At 37.3% G+C, this 13,573-nt stretch overlaps 2 protein-coding genes across 5 annotated transcripts; one reads left to right on the forward strand and one right to left on the reverse strand.

Moving 5' to 3' along the window:
• Positions 1-5,707: 5,707 nt before the first annotated feature.
• Positions 5,708-9,492, reverse strand: LOC106368971 (tropinone reductase homolog At2g29310). 4 transcript variants are annotated; one of them, XM_048754879.1, is made up of 9 exons: positions 9,320-9,492; positions 9,038-9,245; positions 8,746-8,962; positions 8,567-8,673; positions 8,145-8,480; positions 6,964-8,100; positions 6,304-6,880; positions 6,178-6,231; positions 5,708-6,088 (listed from the first exon to the last, which is right to left on the reverse strand). In XM_048754879.1, exons 1-5 carry the CDS (start codon positions 9,421-9,423, stop codon positions 8,289-8,291), a joined length of 828 nt encoding a protein of 275 aa, XP_048610836.1. In that variant the 5' UTR covers positions 9,424-9,492; the 3' UTR covers positions 5,708-6,088; positions 6,178-6,231; positions 6,304-6,880; positions 6,964-8,100; positions 8,145-8,288. The 4 variants fall into 4 exon arrangements, with proteins under 4 accessions (XP_048610836.1, XP_048610834.1, XP_048610835.1 ...); XM_048754877.1 differs by having other exon boundaries at positions 6,304-6,677; positions 6,754-6,880; positions 9,038-9,388; XM_048754878.1 differs by having other exon boundaries at positions 6,304-6,579; positions 6,717-6,880; positions 9,038-9,388.
• A 1,281-nt stretch (positions 9,493-10,773) lies between these two features.
• Positions 10,774-12,916, forward strand: LOC106368970 (probable inactive L-type lectin-domain containing receptor kinase III.1). Its single transcript, XM_013809058.2, has one exon. The coding sequence runs from the start codon at positions 10,905-10,907 to the stop codon at positions 12,795-12,797; it is 1,893 nt and encodes a 630-aa protein (XP_013664512.2). The 5' UTR covers positions 10,774-10,904; the 3' UTR covers positions 12,798-12,916.
• Positions 12,917-13,573: the final 657 nt, after the last annotated feature.

Here is a 13,573-nt window from a genome sequence, read left to right on the forward strand (position 1 = left end):
GATTTCAGATCATTCTTCTTCAAAGGCGATCTTTATTACCTCTCTTGGAGAGGCATTTGGGGTGACGACGTGGTGCGTTGCAGGCTTGATAGAGCAATTGGCAACAGTAACTGGTTTGAACTTTTCCACTCAGGAAGCGAAAGTACTTGAAGTATGAAGGGCCATACCACTGACCTATCATTGTCTGCTTTGAGCCACACAAAAAGAAACAAAAAGGTCTATTTAGATACGATAGAAGATTGAAAGATAACCCTGAGGTGAAGGCACTAATTGATGCAACTTGGAAGCAAGCATGCAATAGAAATGTCCAATTCAAAATCAGCCAGACTCGACGAGCCATCGTTATATGGAACAAGAAGCAATAGAAAACAGCAAATTACTAATCAACAAATGGAAGGATGAGCTGGAAAAGGCAATAACTAGTCGAGTTAGTGATGATCTTCTCATCCAAAAACTTAACTCTGATATGAAAGAAGCTTGCCTCGTAGAAGAATCCTACTGGAAACAACGAAGCAGGAACCTATGGCTAAGCCTGGGAGACCGCAACTCAGGTTACTTCCATGCAATCACAAAGGGGAGAAATGCAATTAATAACTTCTCAGTCTTGGAAGGTGATGAAGGAAACTATGTTTTCTCTGAAGAGGTAATAACCGACACCATTGTTAAGTATTTTACAGACCTCTTCACATCAGTTCCAAGTGATAGACTCCACATGGTCTCAAGGGCTCTTGTCCCTCAGGTCTTCGATGCTGAAAACCAAGCCCTTATCTCAACACCATCTGCTAAGGAAATTCACATGGTATTACTTGCAATCCATCCGGACAAATCTCCTGGTCTAGATGGATTTTCTGCAAGTTTTTTCCAAACCAACTGGACTACAGTGGGACCTGAGATTGTAGCGGAAATTCAAACTTTCTTCACTTCCGGTGTAATACCGAGATACCTTAATGACACTCATGTCAGACTAATTCCGAAGAGCACGAGAGGTAATAGAGTGGCCGATTACAGACCAGTTGCAAATTTGATATCGGAAAACCAGTCTGCCATTGTGCAAGACAGAGCAATCGCAGATAATATTCTCATCTCCCATGAAGTGCTCCATTATCTAAAAACATCTGAAGCTTCAAAGCGCTGCTCAATGACAGTGAAAACCGATATGAGTAAGGCCTATGATCGGCTTGAGTGAGACTTTATAGAGGATGTCTTACTCCGACTGGGATTTCATGCAACCTAGACTAACCTGATCATGCAGTGTATCAAGACGGTCTCATATACCTTCCTTATAAACGGATCAGCTCAAGGCAGTGTTAACCTCCAGCATGGAATCAGACAAGGAAATCTCTTATCTCCCTACATCTTTATTCTTTACATTGAAGTGATGTATAGCCTCTGCAGAGTAGCCCAAGAAGAAAAGAAGCTAATGGGAATTAGGGTGGCTACTAACAGTCCGAGAATCAACCACCTGCTCTTTGCGGATGATACTCTATTCTTTTGCAGAACTAACTCCACCAGTGTTTCGGCCCTTTTAGAAATACTCTCCCTGCATGAACTGGCGTTTGGTCAATGCATCAATCCTCTAAAATCTAGTATCATGTTTTCTAACAGAGCTCCACAAGACTTAAAGGACAAATTAAAAACGACTTGAGAATCCATAAAGAAGGAGGAGTGGAGAAGTATTTGGGCCTCCCCGAACATTTTGGTAGGAAAAAAAAGATCTCTTTAACTCCATAGTGGAAAAAAATCAAAATCAAAGCTGTTAGCTGGTCCACCAGACACCTATCTCTCTCTGGGAAATTGAGCCTTCTCAAAGCAGTTCTTGCTGCCATTCCCAACCACACAATGCAGTGTTTCAAACTCCCCCAATATCTATGCAAGCGGATCCAATCAGCCTTGACTCGATTTTTGGTGGGACTCTAAAGAGAGACAGCGAGGAATAGCTTTGATTTCTTCGAACACAATGATGAAATCAAAGAAAGATGGAGGATTGGGCTTTAGAAACATCCAAATTTTTAATGATGCACTTCTGGCTAAGATCAGTTGGCGTATTATGTCTAACCCCTCCTGCCTACTAGCTCGCGTTCTTTCCGGCAAGTACTTCCATAACCAAGACTTTCTCCAAGTTAAGACACCATCTTCATGCTCTCACAGCTGGAGATGGATTCTAATAGGTAGAGACCTACTAACTGATCACCTTAGATGGGCTATTGGTAACGGAAAATAAGTCCTTGCGTGGAAGGACCCTTGGCTCTCCACTAACAGGAAGGAATGCCCTATGGGTCATGCCCCTATGCTTTCTACTGATCTAAGAGACTCAGAACTATTCAAGGACCAATAAACAGAATGAGACACTCAAACAGTTGAAAAATTATTTCTTCTCCTGCTAGGAACAATCTTGTCTATCAAACCAAGCAAATGCGGGGCCCTGACAGAAGAATATGGCTTAATCAAAGCTCATGGGTATACACAGCTAAAACTGGCTACTATGGAGCGCTAGAAAAGAACCACCCAGAGGTACCAGCACCACCCCAAACCCAACAAGATTGGTTATCTGATGTTTGGAAAGTCCAAATGGCTTCTAAGCTAAAACTTCTCATTTGGAAGATCAAATACAGCTCTTTACCAGTAGGAGAACTCCTAATCGCTAGGATGTGAGGGTTCAAAATCAATTCTCCACCTATTCTATCAATGTCCTTATGCGCAAAAGGTGTGAGAACTTGTACCTGTATCAGTAGGCCTCAACCCTATGCAAGTAGTATCCTTTGAAGCTGGCTGGAAGCTAGCTCTGAAAGTTGTTGTCCTCCCCCCCCCCCCTGTCGGGCTTAGTGATTTCCCTTTTGCTCCGTGGATCATCTCCTCTCTCTCTCTCTAGACAGCTAGGAACCTACTTATTTTCCAAAAGCGTGAATTCTCAGCCCAGGAAACTGTGCATAAAGCGATATGTGATGCTAAAGAATGAAAAGCAGCCCAGTCAATCTTACCGACGGTTAACCGGACCATTCCATGCATCCGTAATCCCCCTGGCTCCGATGTCTTATGCAGGTCCGATGCGGCGTGGAAGAGCGATCTCAAAGCGGCTGGTCTTGCTTGGAGTTTATCGGATACTTATGGTGAGAGGTTCAATTCTCACAGTGAATCTTGTGCATTTGTGATCTCGTCTCTTGTGGCGGAAGGACTAGCAATGCGTTCAGCGATGGAACATGCAATTGCTCTGCAATTGAGAAAGGTGATCTTCGAATCGGACTTTCTGCAACTGGTGACATAGATTGCGGGAAAATCAAACTCTTCAGACCTCTATGGAATTTTCTCAGATATTCATCTCCTTTCATCTTCTTTTGTTTCAGTTTCATTTCGGTTTTGCCATCGAGAATTTCTAAAATTCAAAGATGGTATGGCTAAACAAGTTCTTAGAAACTTTGTATTGAACCCGGTTTAACCAAACCGGGCTAATAAAATTTCTTGAGCACAACAAAAAAAAAGGTATGCACTAATGGGGTGAGTTTGTATTTGTGGTAGAAATGTAGTGTAGCCGTATGCTTTAAAAACTTTATCACCGACAATGGTGGAAATTTAACCGATTTAACAGCTGAGATTAACTCCCTGTATCATTCCATCCTTTTCTACATTCTCTAGAATTTTCTATAAACTTATAGAATACATTTAGATAATTTACATACGACAAAAGACTTATACAATTGCTCTCCAAGTTTTTTAATGTTATCTTTTGACTTTAAATTTTACTTACAAAAACGTTGAGCTTGCCATCAAATAAAGACAAGTAGGTGACTGATGCGCATCCTGTACGGACATAAAAATCTTCAAAATATAGAAAAATTAATAGTGTTTAATTTTAGAAGTACCACTAAGTGAAATTGTGTTATATATATGATGTAATTGTATATTTTAGGTGAAATATTATACTTATGTTTTGTATTTTTGTTAAAACAGTGACATATTAAAATAAAATATGATAAAAATTTTGGAATATAATCTATAAGTAATATAAATAAAAAAGTACAATTCTTGATTAAAAAAACATCCCATAGAAACCTGCAAAAAAATATTAAATTTTGTTAGCAATTGTATGATATAAAATAATTAATAGATTTCTAAATTTCTAATTTTATTGAACAGAAAATAATATTAAATACATACCATTATCGAAATAGTTCGAAAACTGGTTTGTAGTCAACTACAACCGGTCTTTTGTCTATGCTATTTATTTGTTAATAGAAGAAACAAACAAATGTAAGAATTTATTAATTTAAATTTTTTATCGAATTTAAAATACAATAAAATTGCATATCGTTGACTATGGAATATTCTGAAAAACTTGTTTGTAGACAACATTCATTGCTTTTGTCTGCAACTTCCCTTGTTTATCAGTCATTAGAATTTTTGATCCAGATCTCGACTTTACTCTTGAAAGTGCAACATATGCCCATGAAAAAACACTGGTCTAGGTAGAAACAGACCAAAATTTTGCAGCGATTGACTTTGCCTTTATTGATAGTCATCGCAAAAGCCAATGTAACTAGAAACTGTTTTCGACTCATTCTAAAGGGAAACTTTATGTCAGGTGGTGTGACAAACGTTCTCGGGATCCAAACTAGCTCTGTGGTAATATTGTTTCCTGTTATAAGTCTACCTTGTATCACATGGGGCAATAACTGAGTAACAATTAGCCTAGTACCGTTACATAAACCATCTGCAACATCAATGTTATGAAGACACATGATAGGAGCACCAACCTTGAGTTTCAAACAGTGTCTAGAAAGTCCAGCGACTTTAACACTGTTCAAAAACTTTGTAGGATATACCACGTTGACTCTAACATTCTCTAATTTTTAAAAATGCCTTATATGTACAATATACTTAAATTCTGAGTCTGTGTTATATGAATGAGCTCTGAAATATATAATATTTTATATATTTGGTACCTTCAAGTGTTGTACATATAAGGCATATAATTGATTCACAAATAACTCTCTTTATGATATAAAATTAATTATAACAAAAGTTTCAGCAACAAAATATTCAAATATGTAAGATGAAAAGAATAAGGATATGAGTATTGGTCAAGTATTTGTTTTTCTTTTATTATATCAATATTATTCATTTCTGACTGCAACAATTATTACACTTTTTCGAGCGGAGATCCTCCTATATATCGGAACATTGGTTTAATTTCGTATAATAGTTTTTACTTTTTGGAAGGTAATAAAAAATGCAATACTATTGGTTAAGGTAATACAACTTAACGAAAAAGGTATGTGATATGGTCAGGTGTCTTGGAATATATTCAGTATCTTGACAAGAAAAATTGTTCCAATTTTCGAAATTTGATACATCATAAGTCGTTATATGATCTTTTATTAAGAAAAAAAATTAGAGTATGTCGTTATAGCCGAGGAAAAAAAAAAAGAGTCGTTATGTTTAAGTTTTCGTTAGGTTAAAATATTTTGCTTGTTTTGCAAGCATTTTGCCTTGAAAGACATGTAACTATTCATTATTAACAATTTAATTAAACTATCTTCCACAATTTACATAAATAGACGGTCAAGTGATATAATCTCATTTTCCCAACTATTTATTAGGTGTTAAATAAAAGGAAATGGATACAAATATAATGTAGAAATTTTTTTTTAAATGGATTATAAGTAATCCAAATAAAGAATTCTAATATTAAAAACTAAAAAAGCCGAAAGAATTAAACAAAAAAAATGGTTTAGATATTGTTGTCAAAAAAGAAAAATTAAACAAAATCTTATCGAAAAATTAAACATAAAAAGAAAATTACGACAAAGACATAAAAATCTGATAGTAATCTTCAAATCTTAAAATTCGGTTTCCATGTTTTAGCTTTTGGATCCCAAACAAAGTTACGAACGGTACAGCAATATGAAGACTTTAGATTTACACCTTCAGAATGTAGTTTGTTATTCTCCATCCAATCCATAAACTTGGATTTATCTTGGTCATAAAAGATATTGACTGAATGTTGTTCTCTGTGTGTAAATGTCATCATATTGTTATATTGATGCCCCTGACTGACTATAGTCTCTCGACGATTCTCAATCTTTTGGGATATCTGAAACGTATTTTACGACAGTGTTTAGATATCGGAAGTATAATAAAAGTATAATATAAACTATATATTAATATATAAAAATTACTTACATCAACATACAAAGAGAATGAAGTTTTATCATCATCCCATGTGCTTTAGAATTCCTTTAGGAAAACAAATCATGGTCAAACATAAAAAGTGGGCTTGCAAAAAATGGATCTCGAGTTGTGGAATACCTTTTTAGGAATTGACCATAGATATTTGGACGGCTGCATGTTACCCGGTGAATTTTAGGACGGTAGACTAATTTATTTTGTTCCTTTGCAAAGTAGTTTTTGAGTGGCAGATTTATAGTGAGCTAATCAACTGCTTCCCAATGCAAAGCCATGACTTCTTCACAAGATCAACTACAGATTGTTTATCCCTTATGAGTATATGAACCCGCTTGGCCTTAGTATACGATCCATCTCCAACAACAAATCCTCTGCGCTGCAATCGTTTGTCATTGGTTTCTGCCAAATCACAGTTTGGTTCCTTTTAGCAGCTATCGTCCAACACATACGCTCCACAAGAGCACTCATTTCCCTCCATATTCTGAGATCCTCCTCGTCTTGTCAAGACCAACAGAGGTAGAAGAAATGAAACTCACCTTATAACCAGGAGGAGGAGGAATCAAGCAGTTAAACCTTCTTTCAGGAGGAGGACAGTGGCGTTCATAATGCTCCATCAAAGACAAATCAAGCTTCAATCTCATCTGGTAAATGAGATTCCTATCTAAAGGAATAAAAGCTCCGAGTGCCGGCCATCACACACCTTTGTAAGACAATAAAGTGAAGTTAGACAAGGAAATGAAGAAAAATATATTTTATAAGTAAATGTCTTAAGAACGAACTCACAGGAAAGCTTCTTGGTAACATCATCATCACCATTCAAGCCAAGCTTCCTCCCATACTCAATAGCTGAAGGCCCATACTCAATAGCTGAAGGCCAAGCTTCCTCCCATACTCAATAGCTGAACAATTTCCTCGAGTGTTTCTCTCTCGGAACGTGAAGTTATTACATCGCAGACTGACCCGCTCACTTGAAACGCTTTCTTATGGGAATAATTTGAGCTCAGATTTCCTCATATTTAATTATAGTTTTCATTGGACAAAAGTAATATCTACTAATCTTAAGGGATCATCCTAGAAACCCTCAACTACTTTGGTTCACAAAAAAAATACCTCAACTACTTTGCACCACTTTAAATCAAGCTGCCCACTTACCATTTGCTTTGTCGAAAGCATACTAGAAATGTTTCTATATTGGGTAAGGGACAAAGGTACTACATGTATAACCTTTGTTTTAAAGTACGCACCAAACTCATGTCTATATGCAACTTCCATCTTTCTCAACCACTTTTGTGTATAATGCGGATAAGACACAATGAAGTCAGAATCCAGAAATCATGACACAGAGAACAAACCAATGAAAGCTCACGGAATCAGGTTATAACATGAAAAAGTTTCTCATCAGCAGCTTTCCACCACATAGAAAGTTATCAGATGGTAATCATTTACATTAACAATTATTAAATTAGTAGAACAACTTAAATCTCATGAACTATATTGAGTATCTCATATGAAGAATTGTCTTTCACAAAAACGAGATATACTAGTTAGGGATTAAAGAAAGGATCCCAATGAAAAATAATAAATATGATAAGAGCAACCTAAAATAAGGTGAGCAATAGCTTATGGTTTTGAGAAATATTCTTGGTCGCTTGACAACCTTATTACTCTTCCAAGAAACTTAATATTTCAAAGTACTATCTCCTCTATTTTGAATGATGTGTGTTCGTCATTTTAGAATGAATAGTATGAGTTCGAAGTTTTGAGATTAAATTGGGAACATCTATAAGTGTTACCCATGTTTTCCTCAGTTAAGACTCTATCTGTCTTTTTCTTTGTTAGTACAAAACAGCGGATAGAGAAGAAACTTTGTGATGCATGAGAGTCTCTCCGAGAGAGATTGCTGCAAGCTGATGGTGCTGTGGCTTCCGGGTAAAAGAGTAGTGCTCGCTAAGGTTCTCGTGTGTAACTGAATCTTCAATTACAACAATGACAATGTAGATACGCTTATATTTTTTGTACATAAACTCACAGTGTGACAATTTTTATTAGAGAGCAGACTTTAAGAGTTCAAGGACAGTTGCATGAAATAAAACACGAGAAGGGCATTCTCAAGCATGTGGTTGATAGGAAAAACCGTTAACCGTGAGGCCTCCATCAACGCAAATTGTTTGACCAGTTATATAAGACGCCGCAGGTAGACACAAGAAGACCACCAGTGATGCAACTTCATTTGGCTCTCCAGCACGACCAAGTGGAGTTCTACCAAACAATTCCTCCTTGAAACTGATGTCATCAAGATACTTTAAGAAACAAAATTTGAGAGGGGATTAGAGGAAATGAGGTTGGTAATTCCAAAAAAAAAGTAAGAGTTGTCTTGTTGATTTACTGGTTGAGACAGAGGAGTCTTGATAGCATTAGGAGCAACAGCGTTGGCCCTTATGCTATCTTTTGCCCATTCACATGCCAAATTTCTTGCTAGCTGATTCAGAGCTCCTGTAAAAGACTTTTATGTGGATTCAACAAAAGAAAAACACTTAATCTTGTCTCTAGTAGTACTTTGGTTACCTTTAGTTAGGCTATAAATGGATCCACATTCAAAAAATACAACCCCAGCAACAGATGAAATGAAGACGATGCTTCCATAGCCTGAAGCCTTTAGGAGAGGATGTGAAAGCTGGCAAAAATGGAAAGCAGGTTCCAAGTTTGTTGCAATATGGAAATCAAAATCGTCTGCATCATATTCTGTCGTTGGCTTTGGACGACCTCCACCCACATTGTTCACCTATGGTGAACTTAAACAAAGTTTTCTTTGAATGTAAATGCTTAGTTGTTTCTATATCAAAGGTCATTTACTTACGAAAATATCGAGCTTGCCATTGAACAGGGAGGAGACAGTTTGCATCAAAGTTTCTCTCTCGGGTCGAGAAGTTACATCACAGACTGATCCACTCACTTTAAACCCTTTCTTTTCCCATTCGCTTAAACTTTTATTAAGCAGTGTTTCAGATATGTCGCAAACATGGATTTTAGCTCCAAAACCAGCCAACTCCTCTACTATGGCATACCTAAATGTATTCCAAAAAATTAAATTACTTAAAATCTTGGCATTCATGACAATATAGAGAGAAGAAAGACGAACCCGATTCCGCTGCCTCCACCAGTTACAAGAGCAGTCGTGCCTTGAAGACTCCATCTTTTATCCATTGTTTTTTTAATGTGGCTAGCAATGGTCAGAAATGGCATATATTATAGTGTAGATCAGATATGTGTGAATAAATGAGTATGTTTGGATGTGTGGTGGGAATGTTATGTGAGACAACATGCCAAAAATGTCTGTCGTCCTATGCATAAAGTACTGTTACTAGTCAAAATCTTGGACGTAAACAAACCTAGAAAGTCAGAACGGTGAACAACGTTTTGTTGGAACCAAATTTTACAAGTTTATTAGACTGACTAAAATGTTGGATTATTGTTTTAATTTTATTGGATGTTCATGTCTCCGAAGGGACCCTCTTACATTTTCGTGAAAAGCTATTAAGCGTAATATGACGAAATTGTCTTTCACATAAAGGATGTATATGCTGGTTAGAGATTAGAGAAAGGATCATAAAAGAACCTTATAAATATGACAAGAGTGGCCTAAAAATAAGGTGAGCATTAATAGTTTATGGTTTTGAGAAATATTCTTGGTCGTTTGACCACCTTATTACTCTTCCGAGAAACTTAATATTTCAAAGTACTTCTCTACTCTATTTAGAATGATGTGTGTTCGTCATTTTAGAAAGAATAGTATGTATTGTTTGTTAAATAAATGCTAAGCAAATATATCTCATGACTTAGTGCTGAATACACATATTGCTAACAAAACTTGAGATTTTAATTTTCGTTTATACATCTATGGAACGTTATTGTGATTACTGTTGGAATAAACTTGAATGAAAAGAAAATTTGAAATACAAGTCAAAGACCTAATCGTACCGAAATATGGAAATTAGGTAGTTTTCTAAATCTGTTATTTAATAGGATTAAGAGTTATTAACCTCTATATATATAAGAAAATGTCAAGATGTGACATAATTTACTAAAATTTAGAGATTGAGAGTTTTAGTTTTTGAGTTATTTTTCTAAAGTAATAAGAAAAGTGTTCTTTAAATCTTGATCTTTGAATTCTATAATTACATCTACATATACAATTTGCATGAAACTAAATTCTCTTAATATGTACTTTATATATTTTATGCATCCAACTCCGCAAATTTCAAATAAGAGAATTGAATGGTCAAGTCTTCTTTTTCTTCGTTTCCAAAGAAAAATTATTCATCTTCATTTTCTATACGAATACTAATATTTGAAGTTCATTGTTTAACAGTTTCAAGATATCTTCATCCATTTCTTGTATAGGATAGTGGCCATTACCAAAACCAACGCCTTTTCTAGGCGACAGACAATGTGACGTTGTAATCATATTTAAGTTGTGTATATAAAAAATAATGTCATTGTTGCAATTATTTAGATTAGAAAGGAATTTTGGAGGAAAGACCAAATGAAATTTTCAAGGATATTAACAAAAAGATTGTTTAGCCAATTTATTAAAAATTCAAATGCTCACCTGAGGTCTTGATATAAACAAAAAAGGTTTGAATATGAAATAGTCGAGCTTTCTTGAAGCTATAAATAGATATAGCAACTGACACAAGTAACTTCAAACTCTAAAACAACATACAATGACCATTACCTCCAAATCCATAGCTCTAACAATAATCTTCCTATTACTTTCTGTTTCGTGCGCCTCAAGTCAACAGGAAACCAAGTTTCTTAACCATGGCTTTCTTGGTGCGAACCTCCTCAAGTTCGGCTCCTCCATTGTCCACCCTAGTGGCCTCTTGGAGCTGACAAACACTTCGATGAGGCAAATTGGTCAAGCTTTCCACGGCTTTCCCATACCCTTCTCGAAACCTAACTCTTCGAATTCGATTTCTTTCTCCACAAGTTTCGTCTTCGCCATCACTCCAGGACCCGGTGCACCAGGCCACGGCCTCGCTTTCGTCATTTCGCCCTCCATGGACTTTACCGGAGCCCTTCCTAGCAATTATCTAGGCCTCTTCAACACCTCCAACAATGGAAACTCCTTAAACCGCATCCTGGCAGTTGAGTTCGACACCGTGCAGGCCGTTGAGCTGAGCGATATTGATGATAATCATGTTGGTATCGACCTAAACGGAGTGGTCTCCGTTGAGTCTGCATCAGCTGCATATTTTGATCACCGAGACGCTAAGAACATAAGCCTAAGGCTGGCAAGTGGAGACCCAATTAGAGTCTGGATCGAATACAACGCGACAGAGATGATGCTCATTGTCACGTTGGCTCCTCTAGAACGTCCAAAGCCGAACGTGCCTCTTCTCTCAATAAAAATGAACCTTTCAGGGGTTTTATCAGAAGAACACTATATTGGATTCGCTGCAGCCACCGGAACGGTCACGAGCACACATCTGGTGCTAGGCTGGAGCTTCAGCATAGAAGGGAAAGCCACAGAGATTGACCTAACAAAGCTTCCTTCTATTCCAAAACCGCCGTCTCCACCGTCTCCATCCTCAACTCCTCCAGTTTCAGTCAAGAAGGATTTGAACAACACTAAGCTCATCATAATCTTCGCTGCATCGGCAACAGGTGTAATAATCATGATCCTGGCTCTCTTAGGGTTTTGGCTCTTCCGTAGAAAGCAAGTATTCTTCACAGGAGGCGCAAGAAAATTCTCTCACCAGATGATATCAAGCGCAACGGGAGGTTTCGACAACTCTAGACTTCTCGGAGAAAGAAACTCAGGAAGTTTCTACAAAGGGAACCTTACTCCTACAGAGATTATAGCAGTGAAGAAGATTGCTTGCACCACAAGGCAACAGAAGACAACCCTAATAGCCGAGATAGCTTCTATCTCAAGGCTAAGACAAAGAAACCTAGTTAACCTACTTGGTTACTGCAGCAAAGGTAACGAGATCTATCTCGTTTACGAGTACGTCCCCAACGGTAGCCTAGACCGGTTCTTGTTCAGCAATGACCGACCGGTTCTCACATGGTCAGACCGGTTCTGTATCATAAAGGGGCTTGCTGCAGGACTTCAATACCTTCACGGCGAGGGTCAAAGACCTTTGATTCACGGAAACGTGAAAGCCAGCAACGTACTCTTAGACGAAGAGCTACACGCTCGACTAGGAGACTACGGACAAGGAATCAGGCACAGCAGCGCCTCGGGATACGTGGCGCCAGAGCTAGTCGAGACAGTAAAGGCTACCCGCGACACAGATGTGTTTGGTTTTGGGGTGTTGATAATGGAGATTGTTTGTGGAAGGAAGGCCATAGAGCCGACAAAACCACCTGAAGAGATCAGTTTAGTGAACTGGGTGCTTCAAGGGTTCAAGAAAGGCGATCTTTTACAGAGATGCGACATGAGAATGAATAGAGACGAGTTGGTGGCTAGAGAAGTGTTACTGGTTATGAAAACCGGACTTCTTTGCGCTAACCGGTCTCAGAAAGCTAGGCCAATGATGAAGCAAGTAGTTCGGTATCTTGATGGTACAGAACGTCTCCCTCATGACGACTACCTCTTCTACGGAGTCTAAAAGAGGTTGTTGTATTTTGAAGCATTTTCGTTTTGTGGTTGTGTTAATTATAGATTGGACCAAAAGAAGCATTAAGCATGATGCATGTGAATAAACCTAGAATGGTATACTCCATTTGTAATTTGAAAATAATAATAATAAGAAAGATAATACATTACTTCGTCTTGAATAATGGATACAGTAAGTCGTTTTCGTTTATATAAAGCTACTGAGCATTTATGTAATTACATATGAAATTTCTAGGGAAGCTTCTTTTAGCTTATATGTTTTTGTGTCAAACTCCGCGAGTTATCAGTAGGATCGAAACTTCTTTTGGTATTCAGATTGAATTTCGTACGTTTAAGTTACTTACGAGGTAGTGTGTGTGGCTAACCCCAAGTCTCTCGAAACTTTGTGAAACCAAATGTATTTTAAAGAGCCTTTAAGGGCATAACATACCAAGTAACTGGAGGACAACAAAATATCTTAAGGAGATGGATCTTACGCTACACATAAACCACAGAGACTCCTCACACTAGATCAACAGAGCACCGCTTCAGTTTGTATTGAGTATTGGATTTAACAGAGTAAACTTTGTTACAAGATATTGCATTTTGGTAAAGAAACATAGAAATTACCATTGTTCAGAAAAAGATATATATGATATTTAAAACAAACAAACAAAGCCATGACTTGCCGATTCTCACATGGTTAGATCGGTTTTGTATCATAAAGGGAATTGACAGCAACAGACTCTTAGACGAAGAGCTAAAGTCCCGACTATGAGACTATGGACA

This window comes from Brassica napus, chromosome C4, assembly GCF_020379485.1.
Source record: "Brassica napus cultivar Da-Ae chromosome C4, Da-Ae, whole genome shotgun sequence".
Taxonomy (NCBI): domain Eukaryota; kingdom Viridiplantae; phylum Streptophyta; class Magnoliopsida; order Brassicales; family Brassicaceae; genus Brassica; species Brassica napus.